Here is a 19,166-nt window from a genome sequence, read left to right as displayed (position 1 = left end):
TCTCGGCCTGGGCGGGTCCAAAATCTCTGACTGGGAACCCAATCAGAGAGGGCTGTCTATGAGGCGTGTTGGCAGAGTAGCTTGAGTAGCCTGGGGGCAGTGGGTTTTAGTCCTCTAGAGCCTGCACTATGCTAGACCATCCAACTACCGCATCTGATCTTCAAGCTGGAGATGTGCTTGAGGGAGCCATGGTGCCTCTTGGAGAGGGTGTAAGCCGCCCTCCACGGTCTAGAGGCTGCATGGAAGAGTGTGACTGAGAGTAGCCTTACTGGATGGGGCAGTCAGGAGAGTCCAGGAGATGGACCTGTGAGGGCTCCTGGGGCTCTGTATTTGGCCACACTTAAATCCTCCTTTACCCTCCTTTTCCAGGGTGATGCCCTAGAGCAGGCCATCATCAGTCAGGCCCCGCAGGTGGAGAAGCTCATTGCCACCACGGCCCATGAGCGGATGCCCTGGTACCACAGCAGCCTGACGCGGGAGGAAGCCGAGCGCAAGCTCTACTCTGGAGCGCAAACAGACGGCAAGTTCCTGTATGTGGGACCTATGGTTCCTGGGTGTAAGGCTGGGGCTTATTGGCTGGGATCCTGGGTGGGTAGGTGATCAGACCCGAGTCTGATCGTGGTAGGATGGGGGGCTTGAGGGTGTGCCTGTGTGGACACATGTAAAGGGACTCCTAGCAAAACCTCCAGGTCCAATGGGTTGAACCCAACTTTTGCCACCTATCAGCTGTGACCCTTGGTCAGGTAGTCAAATTTCTCCCTGTCTCAGATTCTGTTCATTCATTAGATAGCTGCTGGGTATCAGACACTGAGGATGTGGCCTAAATCAAATAGACATAAGTGTCCTGGTGAATGACAGGTAGAACAAAAAAACAAAGGCCTCTCATAAAACCCAACTAATAAGGTCTAGCTAGATATGTATGATTGGAAATCCTGTGTGTGTTGTTTGGGTGGCCAGAGAAGGTTTTCACAAAAAGGCAACTCTAGCACAAAGAACTGGAGATGAGAAGGGAGTTGTGGAAGGATTGAGGTAGCTCAGTGGTGGAGCTCTTGCTTAGCACACAGGCCTTGGGTTAATCACCAGCACCAAACCACAAAACCAAACATCCTAGAAGAGAGATGGCAGCTTTGAGGTGGAAGGTGCTTCTGGCAAACAAGATGGCAAGTACAAAGTTCAGAAGGTAGACATTTACCTGACATTTTGAAGGAACATGGAGGAGGCCAGTGGTCTGGAGCATTAGAGCAGAGTGGGAGGAGGTTGATGCAGAAGGTAATTCTGGCTGTGTGTGTGTGTGTGTGTGCGCTTAATATTTAAGAACATTAAAACAAAGGAATTATGAACAATGTTACATTAGTATTTAAATATAACCTAAAACATTAGAAAGTAACATTATAAAATATAAAATGAAAAATGAGCTGGTGGCTAACACTTGTAATCCTAGCTACTTATGAGGCTGAGTCTGAGGGTTGTGGTTCAAAGCTTGCCTAAGCAGGAAAGTCAGTGGAACTCTTATCTCCAATTAACCACCAGAAAACCAGAAGTGGAGCTGTGGCTCAAACTGATAGAGCACTAGCCTTGAGCAAAAAGAATTCAGGGACAGCACCCAGACCCTGTGTTCAAGTGCCAGAACTGACAAAACAAAACCAATCAGATCTTCATTAGCATGAATAACAGTGCTTGTCTGTTGATAAATTCATTTCAGTCTGGGAACACGGAAAGATAATGCTACTCACAGATCTGCTACACCATTGAACCTGCTTCTTCCTTCAATTTTAACTGGGTTAAGATTGAAAACTCTAGTTCACACAAACTGGTTGTGAGTGATAGAAACAGAAAGATACTCTTCTACAAAGCAAAAGAAAGTAAAAAATGCTGACAAACTTTAAGGTGTCATAATCATTCTTAAGAGCATAAGTACAAGTAAGTTGCTATAATTCATTGTCTTTGTCAGAGTTAAACACTAAGTTTAACTCTGTTACTGATTCAGAGTCTTGAAAAGCAAATTAATATGCTAACCAATTTCATGTTCCTCTAATATATCCAATTTCTGTTCTAGAAAAAAGTGAGCTGGGTGCCGGTGGCTTACGCCTGTAATCCTAGCTACTCAGGGAGCTGAGATCTGGTTCAAAGCCAGCCTGGGCACAAAAGTCTGTGAGACTCTTATCTCCAATAAACCACCAGAAAACCAGAAGTGGCACTGTGGCTCAAATGGTAGAGCTCTAGCCTTGAGCTGAAGAGCTGAGAGACAGCACCCAGACCCAGAATTCAAGCTCCATGACCAACCAAAAAAAAAAAAAAAAAAAGGTTAAATGATTAAAGTTTGAGACAGAGAAGTGAGATGCAGTAATATATCTGGTTTCATTTCTTTCAAAACTCTTCATTAATAACAATCTCTTCAATATGTTGTAAAAACTGTAGAACCATGTAGTGTCTTGGACAATTACTTTTTTTTTTTGGTGCCAACCCTGGAGCTTGAACTCAGACATGGTGCTGTCCCTGAACTCCAGGCTAGCATTCTACACTTGAGCTACAGCTCCACTTCCTGCTTTTGGGTAACTAATTGGAGATAAGAGTTTCATGGACTTTCCTGTTGGGGCTGGCTTTGAAACATGATCCTTAGATCTCAGCCTCTGAAGTAGCTAGAATTATAGGCATGAGCCACTGGCATCCTGCTAAGACAATTACTTTTAAGTCTTGCTTGCTACAGCATCTTCTGGAGTACTTGGATCTCTTCAACATGTTGGAATGCATCACTGATTTTCTGCTGAGCTTTTAAATTCAGTTAACATAATTCCAAACATATTGGTTACATATGCCAATTTCATGACTCAAGTACTCATTACTTCATCACTCATCTTCAAAAATGTTTGCAAAATAAGATTTTCCCCCTTAAGATTATGAACCTCATTTGTGCATTCATAAACCCAATTAGTATTTTACCTTGAGAACCAATGACTTTGGTGTGATAGAGTAAATGGGTCTGACTGATTCCAATTTTTGAACAGTATGTTTCAAGAAGTTAGTTAATAAGTGAGCTCCCTTTAATAAGATTAGTGACCTTTACTGCAGTTTCACATAGTTCTATAAGATCTTGTGGAAGGTCTCTGGATTTCAAGCTTCAGTGATTCTGTGTGGCACCATTATTAGTCACTGGTAGCTTTTATTTTCGATCACTCTGCTTTTGCTTCCCAGTTATGCTTGCTGTACCATCACTTTTAATGCCTTTACCATTTACCCACTTTCATTTGTAATGATCAACAATTATGCACCTTTCTAATTCTGTAAAAATATCTAGTCCACTTAAATGTTAGGTTAAATTAAGAACCATAAAAATCCTCCATAAAATGAGCTCATCACTCATATCTGATTTGTTGGCATTGTTTTTGTTCTTCTTTCCTCTCTAGCCTTCATGGCTCAGTTTCCTAACAGTGTTAAGTGTTTTTCTGGCTGCTCCTCTTTGAGACAGGAGTCTACCATGAGTCTCTGGCCTTTAAATAAAGACTCCAAGATTCAACCTCTCAAAATATGGCTTCTCTGTTTTCTCATCTTACAACAATATAAAATAAGTGTTGTGCAAATTCATCAAGTTGAATTACAAATTCTATACCAGACTGCCACCAATTAATAAGCAGTGTTTCTAAAGGCTCTGCAGTAGCAGGTGTAGTTTTTAATTTATTGGCCAACTTATCAAACATTCTGCACACCATATCCAAACATTCTGGAGTAAGTTTTCAGTATCTGTGGGGGATATTTTTTCTTTTGCTACAGATAAATTCCACATTAAATATTTCTCACTAAAAGTAGAAAAACAACTAAGAAACTGTGTTTCCTAGAAACTGTGCTAATACATTTTGTTAGAAGTCTCTACCGAATAAAGCACACCACACACACATCCAGGGAAGGAAAAGGTTTGATGTCAGAGAACCTGCTTTTATCTTGGGTAATTATAGGGGGGTGAACCTATAGGAATGAGGGAGGAAGTAAACCTTTAAGAATGGGGAAATGGGAGTCTGTATTGTGTATGGGAAATGGATGGTAACAGGGAGTGAGTGGGAAATTGATTGTGAGGGGGTTGGTGTTATTTGTTAGGCCAGGTCAGGGTGACTGAGATGCAAGCAGCCTGGTGGAACCTGAGCAGTTATAATGCTGGCCACCACAGGATGACTCCCAGAGCCAACAACATTTCTTTTCTTTTCTTTTTTAAAAAATATTCAAGATGCTTATCAATAAGTTCAGCTTGCTGCTGAGTTTCTAACTACCTTTTGAACTTCGGAGGTTTTAAGATTTCGTTGCCAGAACATTATTACAAATAACACACTGAGGTCTGTCATTTTTCAAAGGGGTTTTTACATTTGATAAAATCGTATTTGAGCCTGGGAATGTGGCTTAGTGGTAGAGTGCTTGCCTAGCATGCATGAAGCCCTGGGTTCAATTCCTCAGTACCACATACACAGAAAAAGCCAGAAGTGGCTCTGTGACTCAAGTGGTAGAGTGCTGCTAGCCTTGAGCAAAAGAAGCTCAGGGATAGTGCCCAGGCCCTAAGTTCAAGCCCCGGGACTGGCAACAGAACAAAACAAAACATATTTTGAGTAATCTTCATATAATAGCTTATATTTTTTTCTTTTTGAAATGAGGCTCAAATGAAGTTGGAGTTAGAAGATTAGTGTCAATATTCTTCTCAATATTTTCAGATCCATTAGTTGAACTTGAACAGGTTTCTGCATGTTTCATTATTCCTTTCTTGTGTGTATATATGTGTCAGTCCTGGGGCCTGAACTCAGGGCCTGGGTACTATCCCTGAGCTTTTGTGTTCAAGACTAATGTTCTGCCACTTAAGCCATAGCTTCACTCTGGCTTTTTGGTTATTAATTGGAGATAAGAGTCTCTAGACTCTTATCTGCCCGGTCTGGCTTTGAACCACAGTCCTCAGATCTCAGCCTCCTGAGTAGCTAGGATTACAGGTATGACCCACCAGCACTCAGACCCTATTCCCTTTTCTTTTAATAAAGAAATGATCCAATTAAACAGTTTGCTCCAATCTGATTAAAATATAATCTCTAATCCCCCAAACCATAGAGCCTCTATACTGTTATCAAAAATATACTCAGCATGTGTAACTGAATCTCAACTGAATGTCTCAAGACCTTATGTCTAGTTGTAAATCATAATATGAAAATAGAGTGTACAAACACTTGCTATTATGAAAGTCAAATGACACCCACTAGCAAATGATTGAAAACCCCTTCTTAACCAGTATACACTGTATTCATCATCTACTTTCCATCAGATACCTTTCTAGGATATTGAAATTTACCTACATATTTCAAACAGAGGATCTAGTGCAAAGCATTTAGATATTTTATATTTTATTTTGCTTTTAAATAAAGTTCATTATGACTCACAGAATGGAATCAATGACTCACAAATGGGTCACATCCATACCGTGAAAAACACAAAGACATTTTATGACATGTTGTGTTATTAGCTTGAGTATGTCTGCTTGATGAGGAAAAAGTAGCTTGATCTGCTAGATTATTCTTGAGTTGTATAGAAACTTCTTCATGTGGGAGGAATACATCTTAGATTTTCAGCCCTCATACTTTTTGATGAGAAGACTGTTTAAAGAGTGGTAATTAATGGATGGGTTCAGTGAGGATCCAATGAAGTTTTTTTTCCTATAACTAGGTCAACTATTCGGTTGGAGTTGATGATGTATTATTATTATTATTTTTGTCAGTTGTGGAGCCTGAACTCTGGGCCTGGGCACTGTCCCTCCTCTCTTCAGCTCAAGGCTAGCACTCTACCACTTGAGCCACAGCACCACTTCTGGCTTTTTCTGCTTATGTGGTGCTGAGGAATTGAACCCAGGGCCTCATGCATGCAAGGCAAGGATTCTACCACGGAGCCACCTTCCCAGCCCCACGTATTTTTATAGAGCTTTTTTGGAATACATTCTTGATCTCTAGTCTAGTCCCAGCAAGCACATTTCACACTTGGACCTGCAACTCAGTATACTTGCCATTTATGCATTGAACCACTTCCAGTCTCATCCTAAATTCCCTCATCCAGCCAGAAGTGGCTCCCTTACCTTTTCTGCTCAAGGCTAGCACTCTACTATTTGATCTACAGTTCCATGTCTGGCTTTCTATTGGTTACTGAAGATAAGAGTCTCATGGACTTTCCTCCCATGGCTAGGCTAGCTTTGAACCAAGATACTCCTGAGTAGCTAGGATTACAGACGTGAGCCATTGGCACCTAGCAAGTGTGGATCTGGCTTTTATCATGGGTCAAGTACAAGCTTATTGAAGCAACTCCCTTTACCTGTGCTTCCAATGACATCAGCACCCACCCCAAGGATCTGTCAGAGGATTATACAAATTAATACATGTAAAGCAATAGCACAGTACTTGGCATGTACAAAACCACCTTACATGGTAGATCTTCCTGTATGTAGCAACTGTGTGTCTGTGCAGATGAGGCCTTGTGGCTATTTGTGAGTTTATTATGGCCAAAGAATCTCTAAAAACTAAAAAATCTCTTAAGAACTGCTGGAGGAAAAAAAGTAAAGCAAACCAAAAGTGTTCTACCTAAGTTAGATTAGATTGCTATTAAAAACTATCAACAAAAGCCCCAAAACAAAACAAAAAATCTACTATGAATTTGAGAGCCCACCTGCGGCTGTTGGTCTCTGATTTGCACCCAGGTTGTGTGTGTGTGTGTGTGTGTGTGTGTGTGTGTGTGTGTGTGTGTGTGTGTGTGTGTGTGTGTGTGTGTGTGTGTGCGTGCGCGCACACACATAAATGTTATCCAGATATCTACTCAAGTCACTCAATCCTTGAATTGCAGAAAATCTTGGTGCTTGCTTCTTTCCCATGACCCCAGGAAGTTTGTGTTCTCCTCCAGGAAGTCTATGGGAACAATTCCCAGGGTCTTCCTTCTCATGGGTGCAGTCTTGGCTAAAGTTATTCCAGATGGATCCTTATCGTTACCCACTGTCCTAGGGCTCTTCCTCTTCTGAGGCCAGCCCACTTGGAGGAAGTGATCCCTTGCCTTGATTTCCCTCCTCCAGGTGAGGTTCCCTTCCCCAGGCCATGCTGTTGGCTGTTCAAAAGCTCTTTTTTTCCCCACCCTATCTCACAGATTTAGGCTGTGAATTGAAGTGATTTTTTCTGAGGTTTCAGAGGGAGCTCTTGCATGCATATTACAAATTATGCTTTGAGGCTAGGGGTAGAGCGCAGTGGTAGATGACTCGCCTAGAATGCACAATGCCCTGGGTTCAATCCCTAGCACAACAAAAACAAACCAAACTAACTAAACAACAACAAAAAGACTCAACTCAACTTCCAAGATGGTATTTTTGTTTGTTTGTTTGCTTGCTTCAGAACCAAGGTTTGAACCCAGAGCCTTGTGCTTGCTCAGCAGGTGCTTGCCACTTTAGCCAAACAACCAGCCCTGATTTTTGCCAGTTATTTTGGGACTTTTCTGCATTGACTGGCTTTGAACCACAATCTTCTGGATCTCAGCCTCCAAAATAGCTAGGATTACAGATGTGAGCCACTGGTGTCTGGCAAGGATAGCTTTGGAACAACTAAGGTGGGGGTTGTTTTCTTCATGAGGAAGCCTTTGCATTTATATCAGTTAGTTTTGCTGCATAACAAACCATTCTGAGACTTACTGGCTCAAACTCACAGTTTTTTTTTTTTTTAACAGTTCTGTGAGTCAGCTGAGCAGTTTTGGTCCCCTCAGTTGGGTGGGCATTGAATCCAGTTGGATGGTCACAGTTATACATGTGGCTCTTGGCTCAGTGTTGCCTTCATGGTCGGGGTGGTGATGGTGGTGGTGGTGGTGAGCTGGTGAGCTGGTCAAAGTATGGTCTTGTCCAGGAGTGTTCACACAGTACTGGAGTTCTAGTACTGTGCAAGTTCCAGAATGCAAGTATTTCCTAAGCCTCTGAATATACAGTGTGACTGATGTCCTTTTGGCCAAAGCAAGTCCCATCACAAATGCAAAGCCACTGTGGGAAAGGGATTACCTTCAAATAATTAAATCAGCTATATTTACAAACATTTATCATAGGATTGGAACAGGAGGTCATATTGAAGGCATGGGCATCTCAAACTTGGTGAGTTTGGGGTTATCTTTCTTCCCTCCCTCCCTCCCTCCCTCCCCTTTCACCCCTCCTTCCCCCCTCTTCCCTCCTTCCTTTCTTCCCTTCCCTTCCTTCCTTCCTTCCTTCCTTCCTTCCTTCCTTCCTTCCTTCCTTCCTTCCTTCCTTCCTTTCTTCCTTCCTTCCTTCCTTCCTTCCTTCCTTCCTTCCTTCTTCCTTTCTTTTTGTGAGGGAGGGTTGGTGGTGGCTGGTACTGGGGCTTGAACTCAGGGCCCACTCTCCCTTAGCTATTTTGCTCAAGGCTAGTGCTCTACCACTTGAGCCACAGCTCTACTTAGGGTTTTTTGTAGTTAGTTGGAGATAATAGTCTCATGAACTTTTCTGTCTAAGCTGCCTTCAAACCCCAAACCTCAGATAATCCCAGCCTCATGATTAACTAGGGCTATAGGCTTGAACCACCAGTACCTGGAAGTGCCCTCTTTTTTTCCCCATTTAGACTATTAGCAAGAGAGCAGGGCTTGTATCTGGTATGTCTAGAAGACTCTGTCTTCTGGTACCATGAAGGTGTCTGGTCCAGGTGTTCTTCACCTGCCCAGGTGTGATGCTCACTAAGATTTTCCCAGCATTCCCTGGCAAGGCTCACACTTTCTTATGTGTACATCACCCAGGTGCCTGAATGGCAGAGCTCTTTCCCAGTGGAAATTCCACCTGGAATTTCTGTGATTGCAGCCCCCTTTTCCTCCTTCTCTGCTTTTCCCTTCATAAATGTAAATTCATCTTTCTCTGACTTTTTAGTCTGGGTTTCCTTCTTGGGTTCCTCTCAAATCTCCTGATACAGCTTTCATTACCACAAGTCTGTCTTGGTTTTTCTTTCTTCTTCTCTCATTGCTTTCCTTCCTCCTTTTCTTCTACCTAACCATATTGTCTCTCAAATGGTTTAAAATATTTTTCATGGTTTCCTGGACCACCCTTTACTTTTTGTCTGTACTGGAATTTGAACTAAGAATCTCCTGACTAGTAAACAGGCACTCTGCCATTTGAACCACATCCTTAGCCCTTTCTGCCTTAATTTATTTCTCAGATAAGGTCTCTTTTTCCTGGGTTAGCCTTGAACTGCCATCCTCCTACAAGTGACTGGAACTAGATGCATATGCAGCCATATTGGATTTTCTTTGTTTTAGATAATTTCATGAAGTTTTTGACTGTGCTAGCCTGGGATCCTCTTATCTCTACCTCCCAAGTAGCTGGGATTACACCTGTGGACCACCATATCTGTCAAGGCAGATTGGATTCTGAGTCTCTATACTGGTTTCAACAACAGTAGAGTCTCAGCTTTGATGTGTGTGTGTGTGTGTGTGTATGTGTGTGTGTGTGTGTGTGTGTGTGTGTGTGTGTGTGTGTGTGTGTGTGTGTGTGTTTTAAATCTTTTATTTCTGGTTCAGTGTTGTTTGACAAACAATTTTATTGCCTGAAGGAACATTTTACAAACTATTTGCACAACACAACAGTTTAGGACAGGTTTTGAGTTAGCCAGTCAATCGAAATACAAGGAATCTCAGGAAAACCAGGACTAATAATGGCTTTGGGAATCAAACTGGCTTGAAGTCTAAGAGGCAAATGGGACCAGCAGATGGCAGGGGGTTGGGAGAAGGATCTGGGTGGTGTACAATGACTAAAGCTTGCAGTTGAACAGGGGCACTGTAAGGGACTCATTCACCAGTTATGAGGAGCCAGCCAGACTCCTGGCAAACTAGGCAGGGCAGGGCAGGTAGTAGATCTTCTCGTAGTACCTATAGTCAGTAACTACTTTGTCAGTATGCGACTAGTTGGGGACAGAAAGTCAAAGCAGTAGCCATAGAACCTCACATGGGAAAGGGGTGAGGGCAAGAGAATAGTCCTGGTTGTCTACTTCCCAGATAAGAGTTCAAGATAAGGGTTCAGAAAGGCAGATACCACTTGGCCTAGAATTAATGCCAAAACTACCCTTACATTGATCCCATCTAAGTTGTTGATGAGCAAATGGATTTGTATGTAAGGCTGTGTGCTGCAAATATTTGCTTTGTTTCTGTGTACTTGGTGGTGGCATTTTATGGTGCTGGTTAGTTCAATTTGAACAAGAACTTGACCCCTGAAAAGGTCATTCCAGAGCATCTTGCCAATATTTCTTAACCCCTCTGGGTCGTGGAACTCCTGCAGAAGCTGAACTCCTTTTATACCCTCCCCAACCCTTAAGTTTCCATCCCTATAACAAATACTGGAGACAAAGCAACTTAAAAAGAGAAAAGGTTTATTTTTGTTTAGTTCATGAGCAGTTGGTCCTGTTGTTTCAGGCAACAGAGTTAGATGTCAATCATAGGTAGGTATTAGCATTTGAGTTAGAAATGGATTTGGATCCTGATTCCACCTGATACGAATGGTGAACCCTTTAGGTATGAGATAAAATCTTTTTGTTGTTGTTGTTGTTGGTCATGGGGCTTGAACTCTGGGCCTGGGCACTGTCCCTCAGCTCTTCAGCTCAAAGCGAGTGCTCTACCACTTGAGCCACAGTGCCACTTCTGGCTTTTGACGTTTATGTGGTGCTGAGGAATGGAACCGAGGGCCTCATGCACTCTACCACTGAGCCACTTTCCCAGCCCCAAGAGATACAATCTTTTGCAAGCTACAAAACAGGATGATATTATTTCTATATGAGGAATGCTGTGAAGATTAAATGACAAATAGATGAAGAGTTAGTTGCTCTATTTGTTAATGTTGTCAGATACTATATGTTGTTGTTGTTGTTATTGTTATTATTATTGTCAGGTCCTCTAGCTTGCTTGGCTTGGTTGATGCTCTAACATGTGACCTCCAGCCTGGCATTTTTGTTGGCTGTCTTGGAGATGGAGGCTTGCAGGTTTTTCTGCTCGGGCTGTACTCAAATTGTGATCCTCTGGATCTCAGCCTCCCAAGTAGCTAGGATTACAGGTGTGAGCCACCAGTGTCTGGTTCTATATATTATTTTAAGAATAAAGACATAAGTCAATTTCTTTGCCCATGCCTCTTGCTGAAGGGCAAGTTTAACCTGCAAGTACAGAGAACTACCACTACCTAGTAGGCTTTTTACTTACTTATTGCAAATAAAGTCGGCTATGTGGCACTGGAATATAAGCAGTGACACTACCAATATTTCAGCCAGTGTGATATATTTCTGCTTTTTCATAAGTTCACATCTCTCCTTCTAAAGACAGTATTTGCCGTATAACACACCACCCTAAATAGTGGCGTACAGCAGTCATTTATTCCCTCTAGGCAATGTGAGCTGGGTTTAGCTGGGTGAGTCTTCTGGTTTCTTGAGTTCATTCATGAGTCATCAGCTGGGAGGGTGACTGGAGGGCATGGTCCCAGATGGTTGCACTCACACATCATGCCATGCATGGGCAGGCTGACACCCCTGGGCTTCCCATGTGGCATCTCCAGGTTAGCTTGGTAGACACAGAATTGTCAGGAGCAGCAAGAGAGGGCAGTAAGGGCTTGGTGCACAACTCTTTCTCAAGCCTCTGTGTGTGTCATGCTTGTAAATATCATAGGAGCTAAAGCAGATCACTTGGTTAAGCTCTGATTTAGTAACTAGAGAAATAGATTTTTATCTATCAGAGAGAACAATTGGTGGTGGTGGTGATGGTAGTGGTGGTGGTGGTGTGGTGTGTGGGTGTATGTATAAGTATTATCTACATACTTGGTGTTGAGTTTCTCTTGTCTGCTTAAAACTTAAAGGTATGGCCCTTTGGAAGTATTTTTACTTTTAAGTGAACAAGTCTCTAGCAACTGTAACCTCCAGACTAGCCCACTAATCTAAATTATTAAAGTGATTTCCTTTGGTGGAACATTTGTTTTTTCTTAGTTTGTGTTCAGAGTTCTCACTGCCACACCTTCCCTGATTTCTTGTCTCTTTAAGTATCCCCAAGACAGTTGTGGGATAGTCTGAGAACTGTGTCATCCTTCTTTGAGTGGCAGTTGTAGATACCCTGGAAACTTTGTTATCCTCATCACTTTGTCTTTTGGGGAATAAGCCATCCAGGAACGGACAGGATGGTCACAGCCACCCCCCTGACTCTCACTGAAGCTCCACTGTGGTGATGTAGAGGATATTTTCCTGTTTTAATCTAAGGAAGGGCCTAATGGACAGGTGTGCTCACAGCTGTCTGGTTTACCACGTATCTAGGCACGGAGATGCATGGCCTGGTGGTATTTATTCAGTGATTAAACATGCATGGTGGGGGCTGCAAGTTTACATTTCTGAGGATTCTCACTCATAGGTCACTTGATGGCTAGTTCCTGTGGCCAACCACAGGTCAGCTGTTTATATCTCAGTGCAATCTCTGAGCTTGGGGATTAGCTGTCCTGTAAACCTTCTACATCTACGAGAACCTTCCCCCTGCATGACCAGCTGTCCTTCCTTCGCTGGAAGTCGACATTAACATTTATGCCAATGGCTCACAGAAAGCAGTTGTGGAAGATGCTTATTGGCTTCAACATGAGTTTCATGCCACAGTTCCAGTGAATGGCACCCAGTTGGCCTGTGTGTGTGTGTGTGTGTGTGTGTGTGTGTGTGTGTGTGTGTGTGTGCGCGTGCGTGTGTGAGCAGGCGCATGCGTGCGCATGCACACATGCGTGCATGCGCACTGAGTGATACTGAGTTCTAAAAGGGCCCTCAAGCTGCTGTAGGGCTGACGCCCCTCCCTCCCTGACAGGCTGAGGCCCCGGAAGGAGAAAGGCACATATGCACTGTCCATGGTCTACGGGAAAACGGTGTACCACTACCTTATCAGCCAGGACAAGGCTGGCAAGTACTGCATTCCTGAGGGGACCAAGTTTGACACTCTCTGGCAGGTAGGTGACCATGTACCTTGCTCTGGGGTGATGTTAGATCAGTATCAGGGAGACGAGGAGACCCACCTGACACCCTCTCCTCTCCATAGCTGGTGGAGTACCTGAAGCTGAAGGCCGATGGGCTCATCTACTGCTTGAAGGAGGTCTGCCCCAACTCCACTGCCAGCGCTGCAGGTGAGGGGGGCAGTCGGGGTGAGAGGGATATAGATGCAGGAGGCTAGGCCCCATCTCACTGCCACTTCTGTGCCCTCAGGTGCCGCCGCTCCCACGCTCCCAGCCCACCCATCCACCTTCACCCAGGTACATCAGCAACACCTAGGGGCCAGGGTGGGGTGGTTGGCCCCTGGGGAGCTGGCATGGAGAATGACTGGGTTGCAATGGAGGGAAGAGGGGCTCCCAGAGCACAGCCCTCGAGAGTCTTTGGTAGGCCTGGGTCTCGTGGGGGGCCAGGGCCTCAGACTGGGTTCTGCTAACTTACTGACCCCATGACCTTCAGCCTCAAAGACGGGTGGATACCCTCAACTCAGATGGATACACCCCTGAGCCAGGTGAGCCAGCACAGGTGGAGGTTGGGTGGGGCTCATGTCTAGTCGCAGAGAGTGTGGGGAGGAGGAGGAGGCCAGGCCTGAAGCAGTGGATGTGCTTTGCCCCTGTGCCCACACATGCCTGTGTGTGGATATTCCAAGGTGTGCTGACATGGATGGGGGGGGGAACACTGGCCCCAGAGCTTCCTTCCCTCCCACCCCTGCCCCGAGACACACAGCCTGTATGTATGTATGACGTTCCTGGCAGATGAGAAAGAGGGCAGGTAGCTCATTCTCACAGTGAGATGGGTGGAGATGGGAAGACTCACTTCAGAGCCCATACTCTCAGGACACTGCTGCAGGTGCTCACATGTTTCCTGTGGGTTCACAGAGACAGCTTTGTCTCCATGGTTACACAGCCTCTTCAGCAACCTGGTACCTGCGCTGTGAGGTACCGTTGCAGACAGGGACAGGCAGATGCAGGGTGGGTGTACACCTCCCAGCCGGCCTCCTAATTAGGTCTGATGCACAGGGGACCCGCAGATGTGAAGGCAACTGTGTATAGTATGAACACACACACGGACACACACTAACACCATGCTCATCCATATGTCTAGGCATGCTCTGGGGGGATGGCATCCTTGTCTAGGGTGTGTCTGTCCCCCTGTCCATTCTCCTGATTTGGGAGTACCTGACTCTGTGTGTGTGTGTGTGTGTGTGTGTGTGTGTGTGTGTGTGTGTGTGTGCACGTGTGCCCAGCACGTCTAGCATCTCCAGAGAAGCCCCGGCCAATGCCCATGGACACAAGTGTGTATGAGAGCCCCTACAGTGACCCTGAGGAGCTCAAGGACAAGAAGCTCTTCCTGAAGCGCGAGAACCTTCTTGTGGCGGATATTGAACTTGGCTGTGGCAACTTTGGCTCCGTGCGCCAGGGCGTCTACCGTATGCGCAAGTATGGCTGTTCTTATGTGGGAGCAATGGGGGCCGTGGTGTCTGACTGTCTCATCAGTCTACTTGGAAAGCAGACTTTAGGGTGGTACATGGCATGCTGGAGGACTGTCTGGACAACTTAGGGACACTGGAGAGGGGAGTGGGGATGCAAACCTGGGCCAGCTGTAGCTGCAGCTCAGGGGACCTGCACAGAGGGGTCCCTTGTCCTGTACTGACTATTGGATAGAGGAGACTGTCACTTTGGCTGAGGGACTGACTTTGGTGAGTCTCTCTAGTCATGGTGAGGGCGTGGCTATCAGCTGTCCTCAGTTGATGCTCCTGGCAGCTGGGAAAGTAAATGCCTTTGACTTGATGGGAGTGGCAAGCCAGAGCATCATCACCCAACTTAGGGGAGAAGAGAGAGGTGGGTCGGGGTCGGGTGGGGGTGCAGTGGGATATTCCAAGCTCACACTTCTCCTGCACTCACTTCTGGCATGGCTGGCTGTGCTCCGGGCAGGAAGCAGATTGATGTGGCCATCAAAGTGCTGAAGCAAAGCACAGAGAAGGCAGACAAGGACGAGATGATGCGTGAGGCACAGATCATGCACCAGCTGGACAACCCCTACATCGTGCGGCTCATTGGGGTGTGCAAGGCTGAGGCGCTCATGCTGGTCATGGAGATGGCAGGGGGCGGGCCCCTGCACAAGTTCCTGATTGGAAAAAAGTGAGCATGGATGGGCTGGGTCACCGGGGTGGGAAGGGCAGAGCCAAGATGCACATACTCACATGTGGGAACCATCTATACACTCATCTTCACACCTTCAAGAAGGCCGCTACTCAAGGATTGGAGAACTGAGGATTGTGGTTTGAAGCCAACCTAGGCAGACACATGGACAAGACTCTTTAGTTTCATTAACCAGCAAAAAGTTGGAAGTGGAGGCATGGCTCAAGTGGTAGAACATCAGTCTTGAGCAAAAAGCCAAGCAAGAATGCCAGGCTGAGTTCAAGATCTAGTACTGACACACACACACACACACACACACACACACACACACACACACACACACATACACACAGAGTATGCACAGATATCCAACCCTTACACCCTTCCATATTCACACTCATGCTGCATAGCAGAGATCCTGAGTACTCTGGTGGCAACAACAGGATCTACCACAGGGTTCTGGTGACAGTTAAAGATGTTGATGCTTATGAAGTACTTAGACAGCATTTGACCGTGCAGACCAGAGCTTCGTGAATGTCATCTCTGTCCCTGCCACTCGGAGTCTCTGGGCCAAATCCATCACCCACAGGAAATGGCTAATAGTTGAGTGTGACATAAATCAGAGCAGAAAACTGCAGCCCACAGTTTGCTTTTGCATCACATGATATAGATTTTTAAAGGGTTAAAGACCCTTTAAGAACAAAGACCATGTGACAGACATCATATGTGGCTGGCAAAGACTGAACTGTTTACTTTCTGCTCTTTACCTAAGTTTGATCATTTCATTTGTGTTCCCAAACTCTTTCCCCACAGGCACAAGGTTACACTCACTGAGGAGTGTTTTGCTACTTCAAACTCTGTGCTGGGGGCAGATGCCTTTGCACTGTGTCCCCATCACACATTCAGTCATAGATGGACGGCTATCTGTTGGGCAGGTTTTTGGTGTCAGGCACTTGGGTTATTAGTAAATGAAAGAGGCAGAGACCTTTACCCTATTTCCTGTCTGGAGAAGAGGCAATAAGGAATACTTGTGATGTAATATTGAGCAAGCTAGGAGACAGATTTTGTAGCTAAAAAGCTGGGCAGGCCAAGGAGGCAGAACTGTCAGGATGAACATGGTGCTTGAGCAAACAAGGAGGCTTGCTGAGCCCCAATCTGGGGGAAGAGTGTTCCAGGCAGAGGGTACATCTTGTGCAAAGACCCTGAGGTTGTGGGTAAAGCCTGGTGTGGTGGTGGAATGAGGAGAAGGGAGCTGATGTGGGCTGAGAGGTGATGGGGCAGATGGTGCCCATGAGAAGTCTTGGTCTTTTACCTGGGGTAAGGTGGAAGCCCTGGGACCCAGGCTGGGAAATGGGGGAAGCGCTCCATTCAGACACAGGGAGGACAAGCCTGTGGGATGGCTATGGAGAAGAGAGGCAGGAGGCTGGGTGGAGCCTAATGTTCCAGTCCAGAAGAGAATGAGGGTCCAGGTGACAGAAGTGGGAGGATCATGGAGGTATTCTCAGGCACAGCTGCCAGGGTGAGGACAGATTCTTCGAAGGGTAGGGCTGTTGGAGATGGGGTGGGAGAGCTCTGTGTGAGTGAGTGTGTGTGTATCATACACGTGTATACATATGGAGACCTTCACTCAGGGCTCTGCTTTGGTTGTATTGGAAAAAAAATCCTGAATTTCCCAAGGGATACAGCCAGGTACAGGCAGAGAAATCAGCTTGAGGGTTACAGTGTGTACTTATAGACTGGAGTTTCCAGACGGGACAAGAGCAAAGGTTTTGTGGGTTTTGCACATACCCGTGTCCTCATCCTCTTGCCTGGCATATAGCAGCTGCTCAGCAAATGTTTATTGAACCTGTGGTGAACTAGTGGTTCCTTGTCTGGGTTAGAGATGAAGGCTTTGGCCCTGGAACTTAAGCTGTCTTCTCCCTGCTGATGTTGCCTTCCCCTTCACTCAAGGGAGGAGATTCCAGTCAGCAACGTGGCTGAGCTGTTGCACCAGGTGTCCATGGGGATGAAGTACCTGGAAGAGAAGAACTTTGTGCACCGAGACCTGGCTGCCCGCAATGTGCTGCTGGTCAACCGGCACTATGCCAAGATCAGTGACTTCGGCCTCTCCAAGGCGCTGGGTGCTGATGACAGCTACTACACCGTGAGCCTGGGTGGCTGGGGCTGGTGGGTTGAGGGTCCCTGAACCCTGGCTTAGCAGTATCACCCCCTTCCCAGGCTCGTTCAGCAGGGAAGTGGCCTCTCAAGTGGTATGCACCCGAGTGCATCAACTTCCGCAAGTTCTCCAGCCGCAGCGATGTCTGGAGCTATGGGGTCACCATGTGGGAGGCTTTCTCCTACGGCCAGAAGCCCTACAAGGTAGGTATGGGCAGAAGTGGACACACAGTGGGCTGGGGAGGGTGATCAGGATGTTGTCCCCCTAGTTACTTATACATGTCCTTGGCCTTTGCTTGAGCAGAAGATGAAAGGCCCAGAGGTTTTGGACTTCATCAAACAGGGCAAGCGGATGGAGTGCCCACCAGAGTGTCCACCAGAAATGTATGCACTCATGAGTGACTGCTGGATCTACAAGTGAGTGCGTGGGTGGGTGGGGCCCTGGCTTGACCAATCCCTGGGCCTGGGGCCTGAAGGGGGTCCTGGGGTCCAATCAGCGTCACTGTAACTCCCCAATATTATCCCACTCAAAGACCTTTATCCAGGTCACAGCCTTTCTAACACTTGCTATACTTAGTCCATCTGCAGCTCTGCTCAGCTCTCTACCAGCCAACACTCAATGTGTGACAGACTCTGAAACTCTAGTCTATACTTACTCAACATCTAACACTAGTGCTCAGACATTGGGCAATTCTCTAGTGTCCAGCCAACTCTCAGCACCTAATTATTGAGAGAGACAAACAGTAAGACCCAAACACTCAGTATACTCAGCTCCTCCACCTATGTCCTCCCCAAATACCCCATCAGACAACACACCCAGATATTCTGTCACCTTATACTGTTTGTGCAGCAACAGCATTTCCACACTTGATGCTCCACCAGCCTGCACTTAATGATGTGACTCTGAAACACTCAAGCAGAATGGGTGACCCATCTCTCTCCAAAACATGCAATTCGGGCTCCATCAGAACATAACCAGCATGCCAAACCAATAACCAAGGGGGCCGGTGTGTGGCACCATAGCACATGTTCTAGAACTCTCCTCTCCTTTCCCTCTTCTCTCCCTTGTCCTCTTTTGCACTGATACTGGGGCTTGTACTCAGAGCCTTGTACTCTTGCTTAGCTTTTTCACTCAAGGCTGACTCTACTACTGTGCCACACCTCCACTTCTGGTTTTCTGCTGGTTCACGGGAGATAAGAATCCCATAGACTTTTTTGCCTGGCTTCAACATTAGAACCTCAGATCTCAGCCTCCTGTGTAGCTAGGATTATAGTGTGGACCCCAGTGCTTGGCTCCCATTGTTTTTCTGAGCCCTGAAAGCCCACTGCAACCAAACCCTCTCCACACCTCTCTTCACCTGAAGATGGGTTTTAGATCTGCCTCACTTCCTGCAGGTGGGAAGACCGCCCAGACTTCCTGACAGTGGAGCAGCGCATGCGGACCTATTACTACAGCATGGCGAGCAGGGCCGAGGATGCTCCACAGTGTGGACAGGGGGTGGAGGCTGCGTGTGCTTGAGTTCCAGCAACTCTGACCCTGTGAGCCCCATCCTCAGCCTTTTCCTCTCTGCTTGCAGCTGGTCCTGGGAGTGACCATCTGGTTGAGGTCAGCTTGGCTTCTCCCTCCCTCCAGTGGGGATGTAGTAAGGGGCACCTGAAACCTAAAGCCCACAGCCCCCTCCCACTTTCTACCTGGTCTCCAGACCTTTTAGGCTGGAGAGGACAGAGGGGGGGGGCATGCTGGGAAGCCTGGTTTGGGACTGGTACCTACTGAGGGTCCTGGGCTGAGGGGGCATTGCTCACAAGGAGCCGAAGCCTAGAGTCTCCAATGAAGGTAGCTTCAATCGTGGGAATAAAC

The 19,166-nt window shown here is 46.3% G+C and overlaps 1 protein-coding gene across 3 annotated transcripts in view; it reads left to right on the top strand.

The window, feature by feature from the left end:
* The window catches only part of LOC138807808 (tyrosine-protein kinase ZAP-70), a 28,955-nt gene extending 9,789 nt beyond the window's left edge, over nt 1-19,166 (top strand). The window contains exons 3-13 of one of the 3 annotated variants that reach the window (XM_069993572.1): nt 370-530; nt 12,838-12,976; nt 13,066-13,150; nt 13,230-13,276; nt 13,473-13,524; nt 14,260-14,452; nt 14,948-15,154; nt 17,105-17,297; nt 17,372-17,512; nt 17,613-17,725; nt 18,704-19,166. In XM_069993572.1, the coding sequence (XP_069849673.1) occupies nt 370-530; nt 12,838-12,976; nt 13,066-13,150; nt 13,230-13,276; nt 13,473-13,524; nt 14,260-14,452; nt 14,948-15,154; nt 17,105-17,297; nt 17,372-17,512; nt 17,613-17,725; nt 18,704-18,827 (1,455 nt within the window). In that variant the 3' untranslated portion in view covers nt 18,828-19,166. Of the gene's footprint in view, nt 1-369; nt 531-12,837; nt 12,977-13,065; nt 13,151-13,229; nt 13,277-13,472; nt 13,525-14,259; nt 14,453-14,947; nt 15,155-17,104; nt 17,298-17,371; nt 17,513-17,612; nt 17,726-18,703 lie in introns of those variants that run through there. The other 2 variants (XM_069993573.1, XM_069993574.1) reach the window with 2 other exon arrangements.

Source organism: Dipodomys merriami, unplaced genomic scaffold, assembly GCF_024711535.1.
Source record: "Dipodomys merriami isolate MVZ:Mamm:240054 unplaced genomic scaffold, mDipMer1.0.p SCAF_435, whole genome shotgun sequence".
Taxonomy (NCBI): Eukaryota; Metazoa; Chordata; class Mammalia; order Rodentia; family Heteromyidae; genus Dipodomys; species Dipodomys merriami.
This window is presented reverse-complemented; position numbering and strand designations above follow the sequence as displayed.